An 18,104-nucleotide genomic window follows, 5' to 3' on the forward strand; every position below is an offset into this window, starting at 1 on the left:
AATAATAGTTTTTAAAAAATTAATAACTAATTTTCAAATTATAATAAATAATCTCCTGATAAAATGAATTGGAGACAAGTTTTTAAATATTTTTGTATAATTTTTGCATCCGCAGTTCTTATTTCTGCATTATGTACTGGTTTGTGGATATTTTTATCTCAGAAAAAGTAAGTGTATTAGATAAAAATTTAATTTTAACTCTTTTCAATATAAAAATATTAAATATTTCTCTTAATTACTTCCATTAAACATATTAAAAAACTTTATACATAAATTTAATTTAAAAAATAAGTATTCATTAGTATGAAAAATAAAAAAATATGTCATTATTTATTATGTATATTTTTTTACAGAGAGACTAATCCGGTAGTTTCAACGCTGAATTTAAATATAACTGAAGAAAAAATAAATAATTTTAATAAAACTTTAGATAAAAAAGACGACAATAATAACATTAATCTTGAAAAATTTAATGGAAAAAGTACTGATGAAGAAAATAAGAACACTTTGATAACACATGATGAAAAAACTAAACTCGAAAATAATAATTACAACATCAACATCGAAAATACGAGTTCAAGAGTGAAACCGGTTTCAATGGAGAATTTTGAAAGGAAGAGAATAAATTTTAATATTCAAGAAATCGATGATCCGGAAATAAAAGAAGTGATTCCAAAGATTGAGAATAGATATTTTTTAAATGATATAACTCGCAACTCTGTTGCCAATAATAATGATAATCAAAAAGTGTCTGGAATAAAAAATTCTTTGGAAGAAACGACAATTGATTCGCAAGCTTTGCAATTGATTAAATCAGTAATTAATGATAACGAAACAACTGAAGCAATTCATGACTATGTCAAAACTATAAAAAATACTGAATTTTCTGTAAAAGACAAAAATACTGAAACAAATATGACTGATTTAAATATTTACAACAAAAATAGTAATGTTACTGAAACAACTATAAACGTATTAGACGCTGATCGTTCTAAAGAAAGTTTATCTTCAGGATTAATAATGAACAAAACTAAAATACCGAATAGTGACGATATTATATCCACAGAAAGAAATTTAACCACTCAAACAGATAATATACCGTCGATATCAACTATTACAAATGAAACTACAACCGAAAAATCGCGTGATGACATGATAACGATAGAAACTATTAAATTGTCGATTAATGAAGTAATTAAAAATGAATCAATATTTAATACTACTAATGAAGAAACTGCACATGATAGAAAAGATAATGATATAAAAACTAAAGAAAGAATTGAATTATCAAATGGTGAGAATATCACGACGATTGAAACAAATTTAGACACTAAAAGTGATGATCAAGATTTACTTTTAGTAGCGAGTACAATTACTAAAAAAATCACATTTGCCGATAATGATAATGTTAATGCAGCTATCAATAATTCAGTGATCGGTAATTTAAAACCAAACTTTTCATTATCTTTGAATACAAGCGAAGAATCTGAAGTGAAGAGTTTGGATTTACATTCGGAGTTAAATTTTGGTACAGCTGAAAATATCTCTACAAGTTTTGGCACTACGAAAGAAAATATATTAATTAATAAAAATGATAGTACTGGATTAAATTTAAAAACTTCAAATATTAATAGCAATAAACAAAATTTATCGTCAGTGCTGGATTTTAAAAAGACAAATAATACTGAAATTACTTCCAATGATATTATGACTACAGAAAAAACTAGGTTATTTACTGAAGATAATAAATCAAATATTACTAGCCTATATTCTATTAAAGATAATGTTGAATCAAACACACCATTTATAAAAATCAATAAAGAAGAAACAACTACTGAAAAGATTGGTACTAATGATAATACTTCAGATAAAAGTAGATTATTAATTAATGGCAGCATAACTTCCAGAGATTTAATTATAGTCACGCCAACTTCAATCGATAGTGAAGATATAAATATTAATAAAAGGACAGAAATAGCATCAGGTAATTTGAACGGCTCAAATTTATACTTTAATTATGAATCTGACCGGGTGATTATTATCACGCCAACAATCATCAATGGAAAAAATATTCTGAACAAAGATCAAAATACGAGCATAGGAATAAAACAAACATTGGATAGCAACTTAAAAAATTCCACGAATAATGACGGAAATGAATTAAACAATCCAGAAATTTCTTCATTAGCTATGGATTATTGCAGTATTTTTGATGATAACACTACGGATGATAAAATTCAAGGTAATAATCATCTTAATCCTTTATTTATGTTATTTCTTCTTTAATACTCTTGTATACAGTAACTGGGGAATAACCGTAGAAAAACTGGAAATTATCTTTTAATCAAAATTATTAAAGTTTTCGAAACATTTCTCATTAGATTGTTCGTTACAGATGAAGATAACAAAAAATGTTACGGTAAACTAGGTTGTCTCAGCATAACTCCCACCTGGTATCATATACTGAATCGAAATTTAAATAAACTCCCACTACCACGAGAAGTTATTAATACTAGTATCATAATTTACACGCGTGAAGATCCTACCGAGGTAATTTTATAAAAAATTTTTGCAAATTAAAAAATTATTTTTTTATGTCTGATAAATTATTATAGGGTCAAGTTATTATTATGAGTAAAAAAGAATTAGTAGAACTAATAAATTTCAACTCAAAACGCAAAACTAAATTTATTATTCACGGATTCGATAGCTCACCACATGAGGCCTGGGTGGAGGTAAGCTAAAATGAAATAAAATGATGAATTATAATGCATTTTTATAATATTATTATTTATCAAATAATTTTGCATTATACTTAATACTTGATTGAATAGAATATGAAAAATGAACTTCTTCAACATGATGATTTCAACGTAATTGTCATAGATTGGACTGGGGGTAGTTCAACACTTTACGCCCAAGCAGCCGGAAATGCTAGACTTGTTGGCTTGGAAATCGCGTATCTCATTGAACGTCTCCAAGTAAGTGTTTAAAGTAGTTCCTCTGTAAAACTACTTTTTGACAGATTTTGTAAATTTTTTTTTCACGACTTAAGAACAACGTTTAGTAATAATTCTTGAAGTTTCAAAATTTTCGATAGTTTAGAATGCAAAATTTAACAACTAAGCTTACGATTTACTTTTTTTCCGTGCAGACTTACTTCTCAATTAAAACATGTAAAACTTTCTTTCACATTAAAAAAATTCCTCAACAGAATTAGAAAAAAAAAACTAGTAGAATAAAAAAAAATATTTTACTAATAATTTAAAAAAAAGTAGCACTGTATTGTTTTGCTATCGAAAAATAATAATTTAAATATTATTTTGGTAATATTGATATGATAGTGAAATTAAAAATAGATAGTTGAAAGAAAAAATTTTCTTGGCTCAAAAAAAATATTGTGAAGAGCGAAAATATCTTGGGTAAAGTTAAGAATTTTTTGAGCCAAGAAAATTCTTTTGTCTCAAAAAAATTTTCTTAAGACAAGAAAATTTTTTATTTGCTCCAAAACAACTTGAGTCTTTAAACATACTTAAAAAATTTTCTTGATACAATTAAACCCCTTTTTCTGTGTATGTCAATTTTTGGAGTTTTATAACAACTAAATTATAATGAAAAAATTTTATTAAAAAAATTTCACAGCTAGAAATTAAAAAAAATTACAGGTGCTAGTTTTTTAAAAATATATTTTTTTTTATAATTGGTTTGTAATAAAAATAAAAAAAACTGTCAGATGTCTGCTGATTTTAATATCATGATTTTGATATGGTATATCTATGGTAAATAATGATTCGACAATAGTATTAATCTTTCAATAATATTAAATGGTCTGACCACAATTTCACCACGTTGGAACTTAATATAATACCTTTGACTTCTTCTTATAATATTAACTTCATTAAATTTTTATTTTATAGATAAAATGTGAGTTGAAATTGAACGATGTGCATCTAATAGGCCACAGTCTTGGCGCTCATATTGCAGGATACGCTGGAGAAAAATTGCACGGTGAAATTGGACGCATATCTGGACTAGATCCAGCTATGCCGGATTTTAAAAAAATGCCCATTCATGTACGTTTAGACCCTACTGATGCAAAACTTGTTGATGTTATTCACACTGACAGCTTAGGATTTATACCGCTGGGTAAATTAAAAAAAAAAAAATTATAAAAACTTTCGAAGATAATAAAATGAAAAATTAGTTAGAATATAATTTATATTTTTAAGGAATATATCAGCCCTGTGGTCACTTGGATTTTTATCCCAATAACGGTGATGACCAGCCAGGTTGTTCGGAGTCATCTTTAGGAATAATTTGCGATCATACTCGCGCGACAAAACTTTTTACTGAGAGTATTAACTCCAAGTGTCAATTTATAGCTCATGAATGTCCGAGATATGAAGATTTCATTGAAGGAAAATGTTTCTTGTGCAATAGTACCAACAGTGTTAATTGCGGTATTATGGGATATCATGCTGATAAAAGTCCCGCTTTGTTACGAAAATTAACTCCCGAAGAATCTGCTGTTAGTCCTACAAAGTTTTTTATTTCTACTGGTGACAAAAATCCTTATTGTCGTAAGTTATTCTTTTTTTATTAAATTTAATACATCTATTACATAAAAAAAATATTTAATTGTTCTATAAAAATATATAGGAAGACACTATAGGATAACAATTAAATTGGCAAGACCAGTTATAGCAAAAATGTTCATGCAAGGTTTGATAAATGTTACATTTTATGGAGATAATGGGATTATTAATAACATGGAACTCACCCCAAAGTATGTAAATTTATAAAGTTAATTACTTCAATATAATCAAATATTTATAATTTTTCTAATTTTTTGATATAATTTTCCAGTGGTCGACGAATAAAATTAACCCACGGGTCAACAAAACGAATCATAGCACTGCCTCCAGAAAATGCTGAATATTCCATAGGAAAAATACACAAAGTTGAATTATCTTGGATCTACGACAGTAAATTTACAGATTTTCTTTACAGCTGTATTTTCTGTAACGACGTGTTATATGTTGATAGTATTGTTGTTGATATCTTGGAACTTATACCAGAACGGAAGAAAAGGGAAATGGAGTTATCAAATGAACTCTGCTCGATTCAAGGCCCCAAAAAATACGCTGCAATTTCGAGTGGCTCGAGCGCTCCTTTTGTTGACAATTGTTATTAATTAGACTAAAATATAAACCCAAGCGGTACAAAAATTTTTTTGATAATGTTTTTTTGAATTTAAGTTTAGGATAATTAATTATTGACTTTTTGTTCCATAAACTCTTTCAAAAAGTCAACATTTTTTTTGACGCTTGGAAATGTGATATAAATTGAGAGAACATTTAATACCTTCAACGTTCTTATCCAAGCAGCACAAAAATTTTTTTGGTAATATTTTGTTGAATTTAAATTGACAATTATTAATTTTTGACTTTTTGTTAAGTAAAATTTACCAAAAAGTCAACAGTTTTTTATGTGACGCTTGGGTAATATTGTCGGTAATTATTGCCCAATATTTTACAATTACGAAATTTATATTAGTCTACGACTTTTATAATCTTAAGGTATCAATGTTACATCCAGCTTTTTCCACAAAGTGATATTATCACCATACAAAAAAATTAGGAAAACGGTTGACCCTAAAGGCCATTCCTGCAACTTCCCGCTAATTCTGTTAATACCTGGGCGCTTAAAATTGCACTTACGAAGTTTTTGAGCTCTTCGAGCTCAAAAATACAATCTATGTGTTGTTTTGAGCTCTCCAAGCTCAAAAAGATACCTTTTCTATGCTTTTGAGCTCTTTGAGCTCAAAAGTCTGATAAAAGTTTCATAGAACACTATTTTTTGAATTTTCAAACCGCAATAACTTTTGAATGAATGAACTGATTTGTACGCGGTTAGCGGCATTCTACGCAGTTTTTTAAGCTCATAAAGAATTTTTAAGTTTTAATTGGTCAAACTAGAAATTTCGGAGTAATTCCGAAAAAACACTTTTTTGGGTTTTCTTTCCTGCACGATATCTCTCGAACGAATCAACCGATTTTGACCGGATTAACGGCAATCGACGTGGTTTTTTATGTTAAGAGCTGATTAGTTTTTGGAGTTGATTGATAAAGCCGTTTAAAAGTTATTCTAAAAAAACCACTTTTGAAAAAAATTTTTTTTACAGTTTTTTTTAGATTTTTCGAAATCCATCGGTCCGAATCAGTCCAACTTGTATTCAAAATCTAAGTTTAGTCGAACCTTTCTGAATGGCACCAACCGCGATGAAATCAGTTAAACCGTTAAAAAGTTATGAGGTTTACATACTTACACACACACACACACACACACACACACACACACACACACACACACACACACACACACACACACACACACACACACACACACACACACACACACACACACACACACACACACACACACACACACACACACACATACATACATACATACCGACATGTGACACCCTCGCGGGAATAGTCAGGGAAGCTTCCTAGGACCTCAAAACGTCGAGATCTGATGAAAACTCGATTTTTGAAAAACGGGGTAAAACCAATAAATTCCCGATTTTTGAAAATTTTCAATTTTCTTAGCGGGAAGTTAAAAATTATAACATGGTATATTTTTGTAATTTCAACATATATACGCTTAAATCTATAATTTTTTATATTTATAGTTTCATTATTGTGATATTATTTTTAGTATATTGCACGCCTCATAGCGCGAAGCGCGTGAGGTTGTGCTTTATACTCGACTCATCAAGGTCAAGCAATTTTGTGATCTTTAAATGCCTCTATCACAACCATATTACATTTATACAATGATATAAGTAGATGTACACCGAAAAAACACTTAAATGAAACCATCTTTTACTTTCTAAAATCATTTCATGTTGCTATTTAGAAAAAAAAAAAACATTTTGAAAAAAATTTTACGTGGACGTCCGGATGTCACCCCATTTTGGATGTACCAACGATTGCTCCCGAACAAATTGATATTTCAAGATCGGACTTTTTTTATTAGTTTAAGGATTCGGTTAACTGGGTTCGTATTTCATATCAGTGGCCTAGTTTACGTATTTTTTTTTTAAATTGAATTTTTATTAAAATTCACTACAACCGTACAAAGCCAAACGAACTTTTCTTATTTGTCACGTGAAAACTATGGCGCCACTTGATCAAGCTAGATTTTTTAGACTGCGTACGCATATGACAAGAAAAAAGGGCGCTGATATTTAAAAAAAAATAAAAAATATGTAAGAAATTACTTAATTATTTTTTTTTTAATCAATTACACAATTAATTTTTTTCTTAAAAAATGAATAAGCGTTATGAGGTGTGCACTTTTGAATTTTCCAAACTTTGTTATAATTATAATTTATAAGGTTATAGTTATAATTTAAAATTTTTTGCCATTGAATTTTTGTTTTGTAAATGAATTATTAAAAAAATTAATTTGCAATTATATAAAAACCTATGAAACTTTCTTTCAATTTTTTATTTTCCTCTATATCATATTCGTTAAGAAAAAATAAAATAAAAAAAAATTCTATTTTTTAGTAGTAGCTCATCGATTTTATCCATAATTTATAAAAAAAAAAAAATGTTCAGCCTTGACATTTAATAACTCTCACACAAACCTTTACTCTACTGACATTTCTTTCTAACACTCATACATTGATGAACTAAAGTATTAAATTTCACATTTAGAAAATATTTCATAGAATAGAATTAATATAATTATATTTTCATCTTCAAACATAAACATAAATCCAGAATAAAAAATCTATGCATTGAAAATTTTACTTTTACTCTCAAGCCTCAATTTAATAGGCGTGTCGCATCACTTTTACATCCATAAATTCATCAATATTAATTATTATTAAAACTAGATGCAGTATAAGAAAGTACATAAAAATGTAAAAAGAAATGTGATTCTTAAAACTTATTCAATTGCCTAATCGCTATCTAACTTTGTAAATGAATTCATCATGCACGCGCCTTCCTTTTTTCTGTTTCTTCTTTTCCTCCATCTTCAATCGAGCAAATTATACAATGTTACCTTACACACAACGATAGTCTGCCCATTTAATACATAATACAAGAGATGCTCTCACTTTCCTTCATCTTCCCTCTCCAAAACGACGCCGAAATGATAAAAGCACCCAAAGATTCATCTGGAACCTTCAGTTTACGTTTAATCCTCACAAGTGTTTCGCCTCTGAAAAGGAAAAATCTTAAATTAATAGTTATTTATTAATTATTATTTATTTTTTAACATTCAAAATAACGAGTACCACTACTGAATAAAAAAAAATAAAAATGTTTGGATACTTAAAAGGAAGAAATGTAATTGCACTGACTATTTTTGCCGTCTGTCTCAACACATGTAAGTATCTATTATTTTAATAAAAAGCCTATTAGTAATTAGATAATTACAATAAGTGAGCGGTTGAAATTAACCTTTAGCCACAAGTGATTTTTAAAATTCCGTAATTTTATAATAAATTAATATAATAAGTATATTAACATAAATGACATATAAAATAAAAATTTCGCATAACTACTTATTTAATTCAATTTAAATACTAAATTTTTAATGCGCGAATATGTATGTATAATATATCATTAAAATTGCGTGTATTTTAAATTATCGAGTATAAAATTATGTAACGCAGTAGATTCTTGAATAAAATCTTTCGATCCTAATTTATATTCAATGATATTCGAAGCCCAAGGCGGTAATTGCCCGTGAGCCACAGGCCACAGGGAAGACGATACAACTTTCCCTTGTTATTGCGACGTTTAAGATTTGAAATAACTAATCAATATATGTGTTTACTAGAAAAATTATATTTTTACTAAAAAACAGCAAAATAATTGATACTGAAACTAACAAACATCTGAAAATTTTCACAATTTTTATAACCACTTAATTATTATAAAAAATTACTTACCCTTTTAATTTTTCCTTAATTTTTACATGTGGAATTTTCTAGCTAAATTTTTTTTATAATAATTTAATTGTTATAAAAATCTAAAAAATTGTATGAAAATTAAGTTAGCCGACATCTAAAAATTTTTAGAATTTTTTTTAATGAAAAAATTGTTACAAAAAAAATTTCATTCATTAAAAACTTGAAAAACTATAAGTACAATTTTTAAAAAATATTTTTTAGTTCTAATTTTATTAATGGAAAAAAAATAAAAAATTAAAAACGTCGGCTAACTTTAGGATTATAAAAAATTGTTAGATGACTGTAAAAATCAGTATCATTAAAATGAGCAATTTAATTAATCATTTAACTGATTAGGTTTCAGTCAATTTCAAAGACAGCGATTCGATTCCCGACAAAACAACCTGGATTTTAACAAACCATCGCCGTTTGCTGGACAATCATTTTCACGATCTCCTCAACAATCTTCGGGCTTGTGCCCCGAAAGAACTGGAAGGTTCCCGGTACCCAATCAGTGCGATGCTTACATAGAATGTATTGATGGCGAAGGTGAACAAAAATTCTGTCCTGAAGGCCTCCTTTTTAATCCCGATGCGCGGTTTAATTATCCATGCGGCTATCCTATTGACATTAGCTGTGAAGGACGTCCCAACCTACGTGAGTAAAATATGAAACCTATTATTATTTTTAATAATTACATAATTAGATGATGATATATTGTAATATGAGATCACTTTTGAATACTAAATAAATATGTTTACAAATATAGAGCCGGCTCAGCCCACTGATGACTGCCCTCATCAATATGGTTACTTTAAGGTCGGCCAAAGTGCCGCAGATTGCGGTCAATTCATGAATTGCGCCGGAGGGGTTGGTTACATGTTCAATTGTCCAGAAGGTTTGGCCTTCAATGCTCAAAGTTACAGGTGTGATTGGCCGGATCAAGTTTCTGATTGTGACGTTGAAGGTAAGTTTTATTTTTTTGTTTTAACTAATAAATATTATATAATTTATTTAAGAAAATATGAAACTAAATTCAGCAGACGTTTAAAATTTTTTTCATTAATTAATTTAGAAGTAAAAAAATATTTTTTTTAATTGCATTTATATTTTTTAAAAATTTTCTACATGTCAAATTTTTTTTTATTAATTTTTTTAATGTCACTAAAATTATCAGAGTTCAAAATTTTTTTATTTTTCTTGAAAAATAATGACTTTTAAGTTAACAGTCATTTGAGAATTTTTTAATTTTATTCAACAAACAAATTTTTTCCGAAAAATTATTTTTAAAAAATTATCTTATTTTCAATTTTTTTAAATTTCTACAGTTCAATTTTTTTTTCTCATTTTTTTTTTTGATGAAAATTAAGTTAGCCGACATTTAAAAATTTTTAGAACTTTTTTTTATTAAAAAAATTATTGCAAAATAATAAAAAAAAATTTTCATTTGCAAAAAACTTGAAAAACTCTAAGTGCAATTTTTAAAAAATATTTTTTAGTTCTAATTTAAATGAAAAAAAATGAAAAAATTAAAAATGTCGGCTAACTTTAGTATTATTCTTTTTTGCTATAATTTGGCACAAAAAATCTTAAAATTATCAATTATCTGCTAAGTTAATTTTCTTTGAAAAACAAATTAGGTCTAGAAAATTGTTTTAAAAAAATTGCATTTATAATAATTTTTTTATTAAATTTTTCTTACTCTAATTTACTTGTTAAAAAAATTGTAAAAATCGTCATATATCTACTAATTTTATTTAATTTAAAAAATTAATTTGAATTTTATGTGTAAATTAACAGCTTTCTTGAAATTCACTTGTCCACCGTCACCGTCCGATGAGAATCAGAACCTCTTTGCAGTAAGTGAACCTGTAAGGTTCTTCAGAAGCCCCCACGACTGTCAAAGATATTTCATCTGTGTGAACGGTAAACCGCGTCTTCAAAATTGTGGCGAAGGTAACGCCTTCAATGAGTTAATCAACGCCTGTGACGCTGCTGAAAATGTTACCGGATGGTATGTATACTGAATATTAAAATTTATAAATAAACCAACCGGCTATGAATATTATTATCATTAATCATTTATAATAAAAATGATAATTTTTTCTAGTGAACCGCCTTTTATACCTGACCAAGAAGAAGAAGAAGAACCCCTTAGGTTCCAAGCACCAAGACGTTTTAACACTGGACCGCAAGCTGCGCAAAAAGGACGAGTTAGACTGTTTTAAATTCATGGAATAATTATAAATCTTCTGTATAATAATTAATTAAATAATTCGTTTTAAAAACTCAGAATATTATTATTAATTTATTTTATTTCACCCGCTTATTGAAAAAACTGTCAGATCAATTTCGGAAAAACTTATTTACAAATTTAAAAAATACAAAATTTACTATTGGAGTATTTGAGACCTATAATAATAATAATAATAATAATAATAATAATAATAATAATAATAATAATAATAATAATAATAATAATAATAATAATAATAATAATAAAATAATTATTTATGTAGCAAAAAATTCTACATTACCTATAGAGAGTAGATTATATGAAGACGGAGAAGAAACAGGAAAACCGGTTAGTTGTTATAAAAATATTGTTTCCTCTTTTTACATTACAATGTACATGCGATGCAAGTATGTACCCACCATTACTTTACCACTCTCTCAATACAAGTAAAGAGTACAACCGATCTGAGTATATTGTCAACGTATCTGCGGTCGCTGCCACCACCGTAACTCTACTACCTGCATCCGATTCTATTCTCCTGGTAATGCTGTCTAGGAGCAAGAGCTAGGAAATCGGTAGCAGGATCACCGCTACCAGCCAAGGTAGCAACAACAACAGTAATCACGCACTCTGTACCTCTCTACGGTACATACTACGGCGCTTCTTTTATGCTTTCTCAATATTTTATAATTTTATATTTTGTTTTTAAATAATAAAAACAATATTTGTTGTAAAATATAAACTTTTTTTATATTAAATATACAAATTTACATTATTTACAATTAAATTAATAGTTAAATATGATAAAATTTATAATTCTTTAGAAGGTTATTTTATTCATCGAATTGTATAACTTCTATTCCTTGCCCGTAAACACAAGCTAATTGTTTGTTGTTATTGTTATTTGATAAGAATGTTAAGCCGTGTACGTCAGCCACGGAAGTTAATTTTATTAATTTAATCAATGGAGTTACTGATAAAATTGACTTGTTGAATGAGTAATGGTACATTACTATTCGCTGGTCTATTGCAACGCTTGCAAAGTTATTTTCTCCATAAAATTTTACACCTAAAGAAGAAAATATAATTTATTAATTAATCAATACTTGAGTCACAGAAAATTTTAGTAAATATTTTTTTATGAGTATAATTAATTAAAAAAGAAAATTAATAGAAACTATTAATATTATGACGGAACTTTTGTAATTTCTAGGAATTAATCATTTTTTTCTCAAATAAAAGACATTTAAAAGTAAATCTTAATAATTGTAAATTAATTAATAATGATACAGAGGAGAAATTATCGAAACAAAATATAACTTTATAAATTTACAAATATCCATGGATAATTAAATTATTATTTAATTTTTAATTAACATACCTGTAATCTGAGCGCAATGAATTAACGAAGAATTCCAATCAGCTATTAATTTAGCTTCGAACTCTGTATGATTTGATTTAACAATATTGAATATTGTTAAACAAATTTTGTTATCATCGCCTCCGGTCAATAGCAAATAATTGTCGTTTTTCTTACAAAAGTCATAACTATTAATACCAGACTGGTGTGAAATCCAGAGTTTAAATGGCTCTTTAGTATTTTTATCATTCAAACTTCCTTCAATCATTGAATTAACCGACCACAGATTAATAAATCCATCAGTAGCCATACTGATAAGAATTAATTCTTTTTCATGTACAAACGTATGAATTTTTATAATACAACGATTGTAATAAGAAATTTCATTGACCATTTTAATATCTCGCAAAGAAATATCATAAGACATAATTCTCAAAAACCCATCAGAGCAGGCAATGAAAATAATTATTTTATTTTCAGACTGCAAGTATGCTTGGACATCCATAAATCGTGTTTCTGGATCAATAAAGTAAGTCTGTTGTTTCTGCTGCCAAGTTTTCCGCCTGCTTTTGTCAATATCACGTATCATGAATTTTGCGAGTTCTGCAACAGTTACATCATTATTCGTCAGAATATTTTTATCCAAATCGATGGAAATTTCCCATACTTTAATCTGAGCTCTTCCGCCAACAGTGAACACCAAATTTTTAGTTTCTTCATGTGTGTCAACCAAATTAATAACTGCGATAGCTTTTATATTTGAAATATGACCATAATACGTATCTAAATAATTTAATTTAAGATCATTTGTTTCTGAAAATTGCAAATTACTCAAACGTAAAGTACAATCCTCACTCGAAGAGATAAAAATCATATGTTTTTTATTAAAAATCGTTGGGAGTATTTCAATAGAATGGATTTCTTTGGTATGGAAGCCAGTGATTAATGTATCACTAAATTGGCATAATATGTTGTCTGTCGTGTAAACTTGTTTATTTTTAATGCAAGAAAATTTAATAACGTCATTCATATAAATACAATCCCATGATCTATGTCCACCTCCACAGGTTATCCTCAAAACAAGTATATTCAGTCTCATACTGTAAATTATAAATTCTATTTCCTTGAATCCAATGACAAAAAAATCATTATTTGTCTTCAGAGTTCTGCTGACCCATTCCATAGGCATTTTTTTAGCATCAAGCACTTTTAACAATGTGTCATTATTATCATTTATTATCAATTTATAAAATCTCAAAGTACCGTCACGACCAGTACTTATTAATTTATTATTCATAATTCCAAATGATTGAACTCCAAGACGTCCATGAATTTTATTAAAATTATACTGAGGATTTTTATTATCCGACTTTGTATTAAATCCGTAAACATTACCAGCACGATCACCGCAAATAATTAAATTATTTATCATAATCGCGGATGTGGTCCAACATTCCCGGCTAGCTGGCAAAGTAAATTCATTTTGGACATCAAATTTATTATCGTCATTTATTTTCAGTACTTTTAAATGACCTGCGTCACCACATATCAGCATCGAGCTGTCATCTAACCATTGAATAGAATAAATCTTCGTCTCCATTACTCTTTCATCATCCTTAAACAATTCTAATTTATCATTTACTTCATGAAACAAATCGACATATCCATCTTTGGACGCGAATGCAATAAGTTTTCGATTGGGAGATACCTGCATCAAGCAATAGCTCTTGTATCTCGGCAAAATAATCGAGTCTTTTGGAGCAAGCTCTCGATCGTAAGTCAACAATTGTCCGTTGTCTACAAAAATAACAAGTGTTCCACAGTGTAAATATGACAAGTACTTTGGAATTTGTTTGTCTGTAAATGATAGCTTAGGAAGCAATTCCGTGGTCGGTTTGTTAAGTGGCCAGCAATTGACACCACCGTTTGCTCCACCAGTGAAAATTGTGGATTTGTCTTTTGATACCTCAAGAGTCCAGACTGCTGAGCCTTCATGCGCTATTATTTTATTGCATACTTCTCCTTCTAGGGTCCAAATAAAAATATATGAATCCTTGAAAAAAATATTGTGATATTAATTGCATTAAAATAAATTAATTTTTTTTTTTTTAATTGACTAAGATAATTACCTCTCCTACACTAATTATTTTATCATTAACTATTAATGATTTCCATACACGCGCAGTATGACCAAACATTGTTGCTTTAAGAACAATTGTTAAATTACTCCAATTGTCAGTTTCATTTATTGAATTGTTAATTTGCCACAGTCTTACGGTTCGATCATCTGAAGTTGAAGTAATCAATTTTTGTCGTTGATCGTAAAAAATAGAAAATATCACGCCCTAAAAATAAGTTAAATTTTTTATTAATTTAGTGATTATCAATTATCAATTTTCGTTTTGTTTTTCTCTTCTCAGATCTCTTAAATCTATCTTCTCTTTACAAATACTATTTATTGTATATAAGCATAACTAAACAGAGTCTCCATCAACAATATTATTATATTAAATTAACAATAATCATGATAATGTAAATAGCCGATTGACGTTAGTGTATTAAATAAATAAATAAATAAATAAACATTTTACACATGAAAATGTAACATATTGTTGTAAATTGCCGAGGGCGTTTCTTTACAAATAAATGAATAAATTTATAAATAACTAGCCGTCCGCCCCGGCTTCGCACGGGTAATTAAAAAAAATTTTTAAATCAATCATAATACAATATAGCCTATTTTACTCGGGGATAGTGTAGCTTCCCAACAGTAAAATAATTTTTCAAATCAGTTTAGTAGTTTCGGAGCCTATTCAATACAAACAAACAAACAAACAAACAAACAACCAATCAAACAAACAATCAAATCTTTCCTCTTTATAATATTAGTATAGAAGTATAGATTATTTATCAATAAGCGTATGATTATTACCTTGTGTCCTTTTAAGCGATACAAGACTTTAATATCTTTTGAATTATCAATTTTTGTATTGACTGTCCATATTAAAATTTCTTTGAATACTGTACCGCTGAATACTACAACTTGATCTTTTTCCGCAGAAATACAACCGCTGTACCTATTTATTCAATTAAGGATAATATATGTAACCCAGAATCACTCGGTGAAAATAACTACACTTATGGTTACAGTTATAACTATGTTCTTTTATGAAAATTAAGTTAGCCAACGTCTAAAAATTTTTATAATTTTTTTTATTGAAAAAATTATCACAAAAAAATAAGAAAAAAAAATTTCATTTGTAAAAAACTTGAAAAATGCAATTTTAAAAAAATATATTTTTTTTCCAATTTAATGAATAAAAAAAAAATTAAAAACGTTGGCTAACTTTAGTATTGTTGTTCTTTTTATAATTACTATTGGAGAACATTAAAAACAAATATTTAAGAAATTTTTAAGGATACAGTATACACTTTTCTTCGCACAATACATTAGTGTACTTCTTGGACAATGTATTATATAAATATAAATTATTATGTGCAAATAAAACATAAATATCTTCTATGTTGTTTATTGAAAAAAAATTAGAGCTTATTATCCAGTCGTTAAAAATATGCTGAGATAATTTATTTACTCTGAAAAAAATAAATTTTTTTTAAACTGATAAATCTACTCTTTAAATTATAAATAAAATTTTAAACTTACATAATTTTGTCTTCAATTATTTCATATGAAAAAATACTTAAATATTTTCCTCCAAAAATAATTAACTTATCAGACCCATTTTGGACAATATCATGAATGATGTCTTGATGGCCAGTTTCAATTATTGACTTACATTTTAAATTAATATTACTGAAAATATTCAACTTGGTGCCAATACCTAGAAAAATAAATAAAATTTTTATTTAACAATTACTACATGCAATTTTAACAATAACAACAACAATAAAGTGGATTAATGATACTAACCTACAAATATGTAATCATCAACACAACGAATAGCTAAAATATCATGACAAATATCTACAGATAACATCTTGAAATAACTAATTTTAGTTAAGATAATTGAGTATTACAAACAAATGTACTTATTTAATTAATAGTTTTTGAAAAATACAATAAACTTCTCCGAAGCGTCAACCACGTGTGTTTGTCAACAGTTTTCAAACACACTGGATAATAACAATCATGACGAGCATGCGCGTAATCATCGGTTTTAATTAGAGGATAAAATCTTAAAATGATGTAAATGAACTTTCTTCAATTTTTATGTGTTTAAATTAAATAAATTAAATAAAATAAAGAATTCTGAAAAAATAGATTTCAGTTTTAGTCAATATTTTATTTTATATTATTTTAAAAAAGAAAAAATATTAGAGCTGTAAACATTTGGCTCACACATTGCAGTTCTAGCCGGATTTTTTTACACGCTTTATATTTTTATGGTTTCTATTCTATGAAGTGGTAAGTAGGTACTTGAACCTTGAGCAATAAAACTAAGTTTGTATGTGGAAAATTTTTAAATACAGAGCTCTCATTTTGTATGAAGAAACCAGAGATTTATAAAATACAAACATCAGAATTATAAATAATTCTAAAGTTGAAAGACATTTTATAGTTTTTTAGAATTTTATAACAAAAAAATTGTAACAGTAAAAAAATTATACTTAAAAATTGTAATATTTAAAATAAATTTTAAATAAAATCCCAAGATGGTGAAATTTCTGTATGCCATAAAAGTTAACAGTCACATCATTTCAATTTTTTTTTTAACAAACAAATTTGTTCCAAAAAATTATTTAAAAAAAATTGCATTTCTAATTTTTTAAAATTTCTACAGTAAATTTTTTTTTTCTCATATTTTTTTCCAAAATTTATTTGTTACTAAAACTCTTAAAATTATCAAATATCTATTAAATTAATTTTCATTATTTCTGCTAATTTCAGTGTCATAATTATAATTATGTAATTAGTCTTTAATCTCAATTGATTCCGTCTTTTGAAAAGAGATGTATTCTTTGAATATTTAATTTTAATCGAAGTATGAAATTCGATGACATATTTATTTTTTTAATTTATTAAGTAATGCGTGAATGAAAAATATCACCTGTTGAAGTGTTTATCATTTAGAGTATATATAATTTTTTTTTTATATATTTTTTCTTTACATTTATCATAATAATTATCATAAAAAATGTAAAATTAATTTATCTTTACAATCGAGCAATGAAATATTTAATTACTACTCTAAAGTTTCAGCAGCTGTCGTTTAAATAAAATAATTTTCAACGCATCGCATATGTTGATTTTTATTATATCACATAAATTATAGTTTTCTTAGTTACCATCTCCAGTAGACAAAGATAGGTTTGCCAGTCCAGCTGTCAAATGTCAAATATTTTTCTTTAATTTTCTATGATGTCAGTTAAATGATACAAAAACGTCAAAGGACTGGTATTTATCTTTATAAAAAATTATGGATTCAAAATTTCTGAAAATTATGTCACATAAATTGATAAAAATTTCTGTCTGTTGATGTTTGTTTACAAAAAAAATTTTCTGGTACGTT

At 27.2% G+C, this 18,104-nt stretch overlaps 4 protein-coding genes across 4 annotated transcripts; 3 read left to right on the plus strand and 1 right to left on the minus strand.

Annotated features, from left to right (window-relative positions):
* Positions 1–1,640, plus strand: LOC123261463 (putative uncharacterized protein DDB_G0286901). The gene is made up of 3 exons (XM_044723056.1): positions 1–167; positions 354–1,533; positions 1,635–1,640. Exons 1-3 carry the CDS (start codon positions 64–66, stop codon positions 1,638–1,640), a joined length of 1,290 nt encoding a protein of 429 aa, XP_044578991.1. The 5' UTR covers positions 1–63.
* LOC123261648 (pancreatic lipase-related protein 2-like) lies at positions 1,611–5,294 on the plus strand. Its single transcript, XM_044723346.1, has 8 exons — positions 1,611–2,242; positions 2,396–2,550; positions 2,616–2,735; positions 2,835–2,981; positions 3,918–4,146; positions 4,230–4,580; positions 4,660–4,786; positions 4,867–5,294. The coding sequence occupies exons 1-8, from the start codon at positions 1,708–1,710 to the stop codon at positions 5,192–5,194; spliced, it is 1,992 nt and encodes a 663-aa protein (XP_044579281.1). The 5' UTR covers positions 1,611–1,707; the 3' UTR covers positions 5,195–5,294.
* A 2,945-nt stretch (positions 5,295–8,239) lies between these two features.
* LOC123260746 (protein obstructor-E-like) lies at positions 8,240–11,269 on the plus strand. The gene is made up of 5 exons (XM_044722020.1): positions 8,240–8,409; positions 9,335–9,634; positions 9,747–9,944; positions 10,778–10,991; positions 11,088–11,269. Exons 1-5 carry the CDS (start codon positions 8,343–8,345, stop codon positions 11,203–11,205), a joined length of 897 nt encoding a protein of 298 aa, XP_044577955.1. The 5' UTR covers positions 8,240–8,342; the 3' UTR covers positions 11,206–11,269.
* A 723-nt stretch (positions 11,270–11,992) lies between these two features.
* On the minus strand, positions 11,993–16,721 carry LOC123260745 (WD repeat-containing protein 6). Its single transcript, XM_044722019.1, has 7 exons — positions 16,505–16,721; positions 16,238–16,415; positions 15,997–16,167; positions 15,506–15,650; positions 14,703–14,918; positions 12,595–14,626; positions 11,993–12,282 (listed from the first exon to the last, which is right to left on the minus strand). Exons 1-7 carry the CDS (start codon positions 16,569–16,571, stop codon positions 12,047–12,049), a joined length of 3,045 nt encoding a protein of 1,014 aa, XP_044577954.1. The 5' UTR covers positions 16,572–16,721; the 3' UTR covers positions 11,993–12,046.
* Positions 16,722–18,104: the final 1,383 nt, after the last annotated feature.

Source organism: Cotesia glomerata, linkage group LG3 (genome assembly GCF_020080835.1).
Source record: "Cotesia glomerata isolate CgM1 linkage group LG3, MPM_Cglom_v2.3, whole genome shotgun sequence".
NCBI classification, from domain to species: domain Eukaryota; kingdom Metazoa; phylum Arthropoda; class Insecta; order Hymenoptera; family Braconidae; genus Cotesia; species Cotesia glomerata.

Coding starts and splice junctions, on each gene's coding strand:
- LOC123260745 (XM_044722019.1), bottom strand. CDS start 16,571: ATGTTATCTGTAGATATTTGTCATGATATTTTAGCTATTCGTTGTGTT. Junction 14,919..15,505: donor ATCGCTTAAAAGGACACAAG/GTAATAATCATA, acceptor ACTTATTTTTAG/GGCGTGATATTTTCTATTTT. Junction 12,283..12,594: donor TCATTGCGCTCAGATTACAG/GTATGTTAATTA, acceptor TTTCTTCTTTAG/GTGTAAAATTTTATGGAGAA.
- LOC123261648 (XM_044723346.1), top strand. CDS start 1,708: ATGACTACAGAAAAAACTAGGTTATTTACTGAAGATAATAAATCAAAT. Junction 2,243..2,395: donor TACGGATGATAAAATTCAAG/GTAATAATCATC, acceptor TGTTCGTTACAG/ATGAAGATAACAAAAAATGT. Junction 4,147..4,229: donor CTTAGGATTTATACCGCTGG/GTAAATTAAAAA, acceptor TATATTTTTAAG/GAATATATCAGCCCTGTGGT.
- LOC123261463 (XM_044723056.1), top strand. CDS start 64: ATGAATTGGAGACAAGTTTTTAAATATTTTTGTATAATTTTTGCATCC. Junction 168..353: donor ATATTTTTATCTCAGAAAAA/GTAAGTGTATTA, acceptor ATTTTTTTACAG/AGAGACTAATCCGGTAGTTT.
- LOC123260746 (XM_044722020.1), top strand. CDS start 8,343: ATGTTTGGATACTTAAAAGGAAGAAATGTAATTGCACTGACTATTTTT. Junction 8,410..9,334: donor TGCCGTCTGTCTCAACACAT/GTAAGTATCTAT, acceptor TTAACTGATTAG/GTTTCAGTCAATTTCAAAGA. Junction 10,992..11,087: donor GCTGAAAATGTTACCGGATG/GTATGTATACTG, acceptor AATTTTTTCTAG/TGAACCGCCTTTTATACCTG.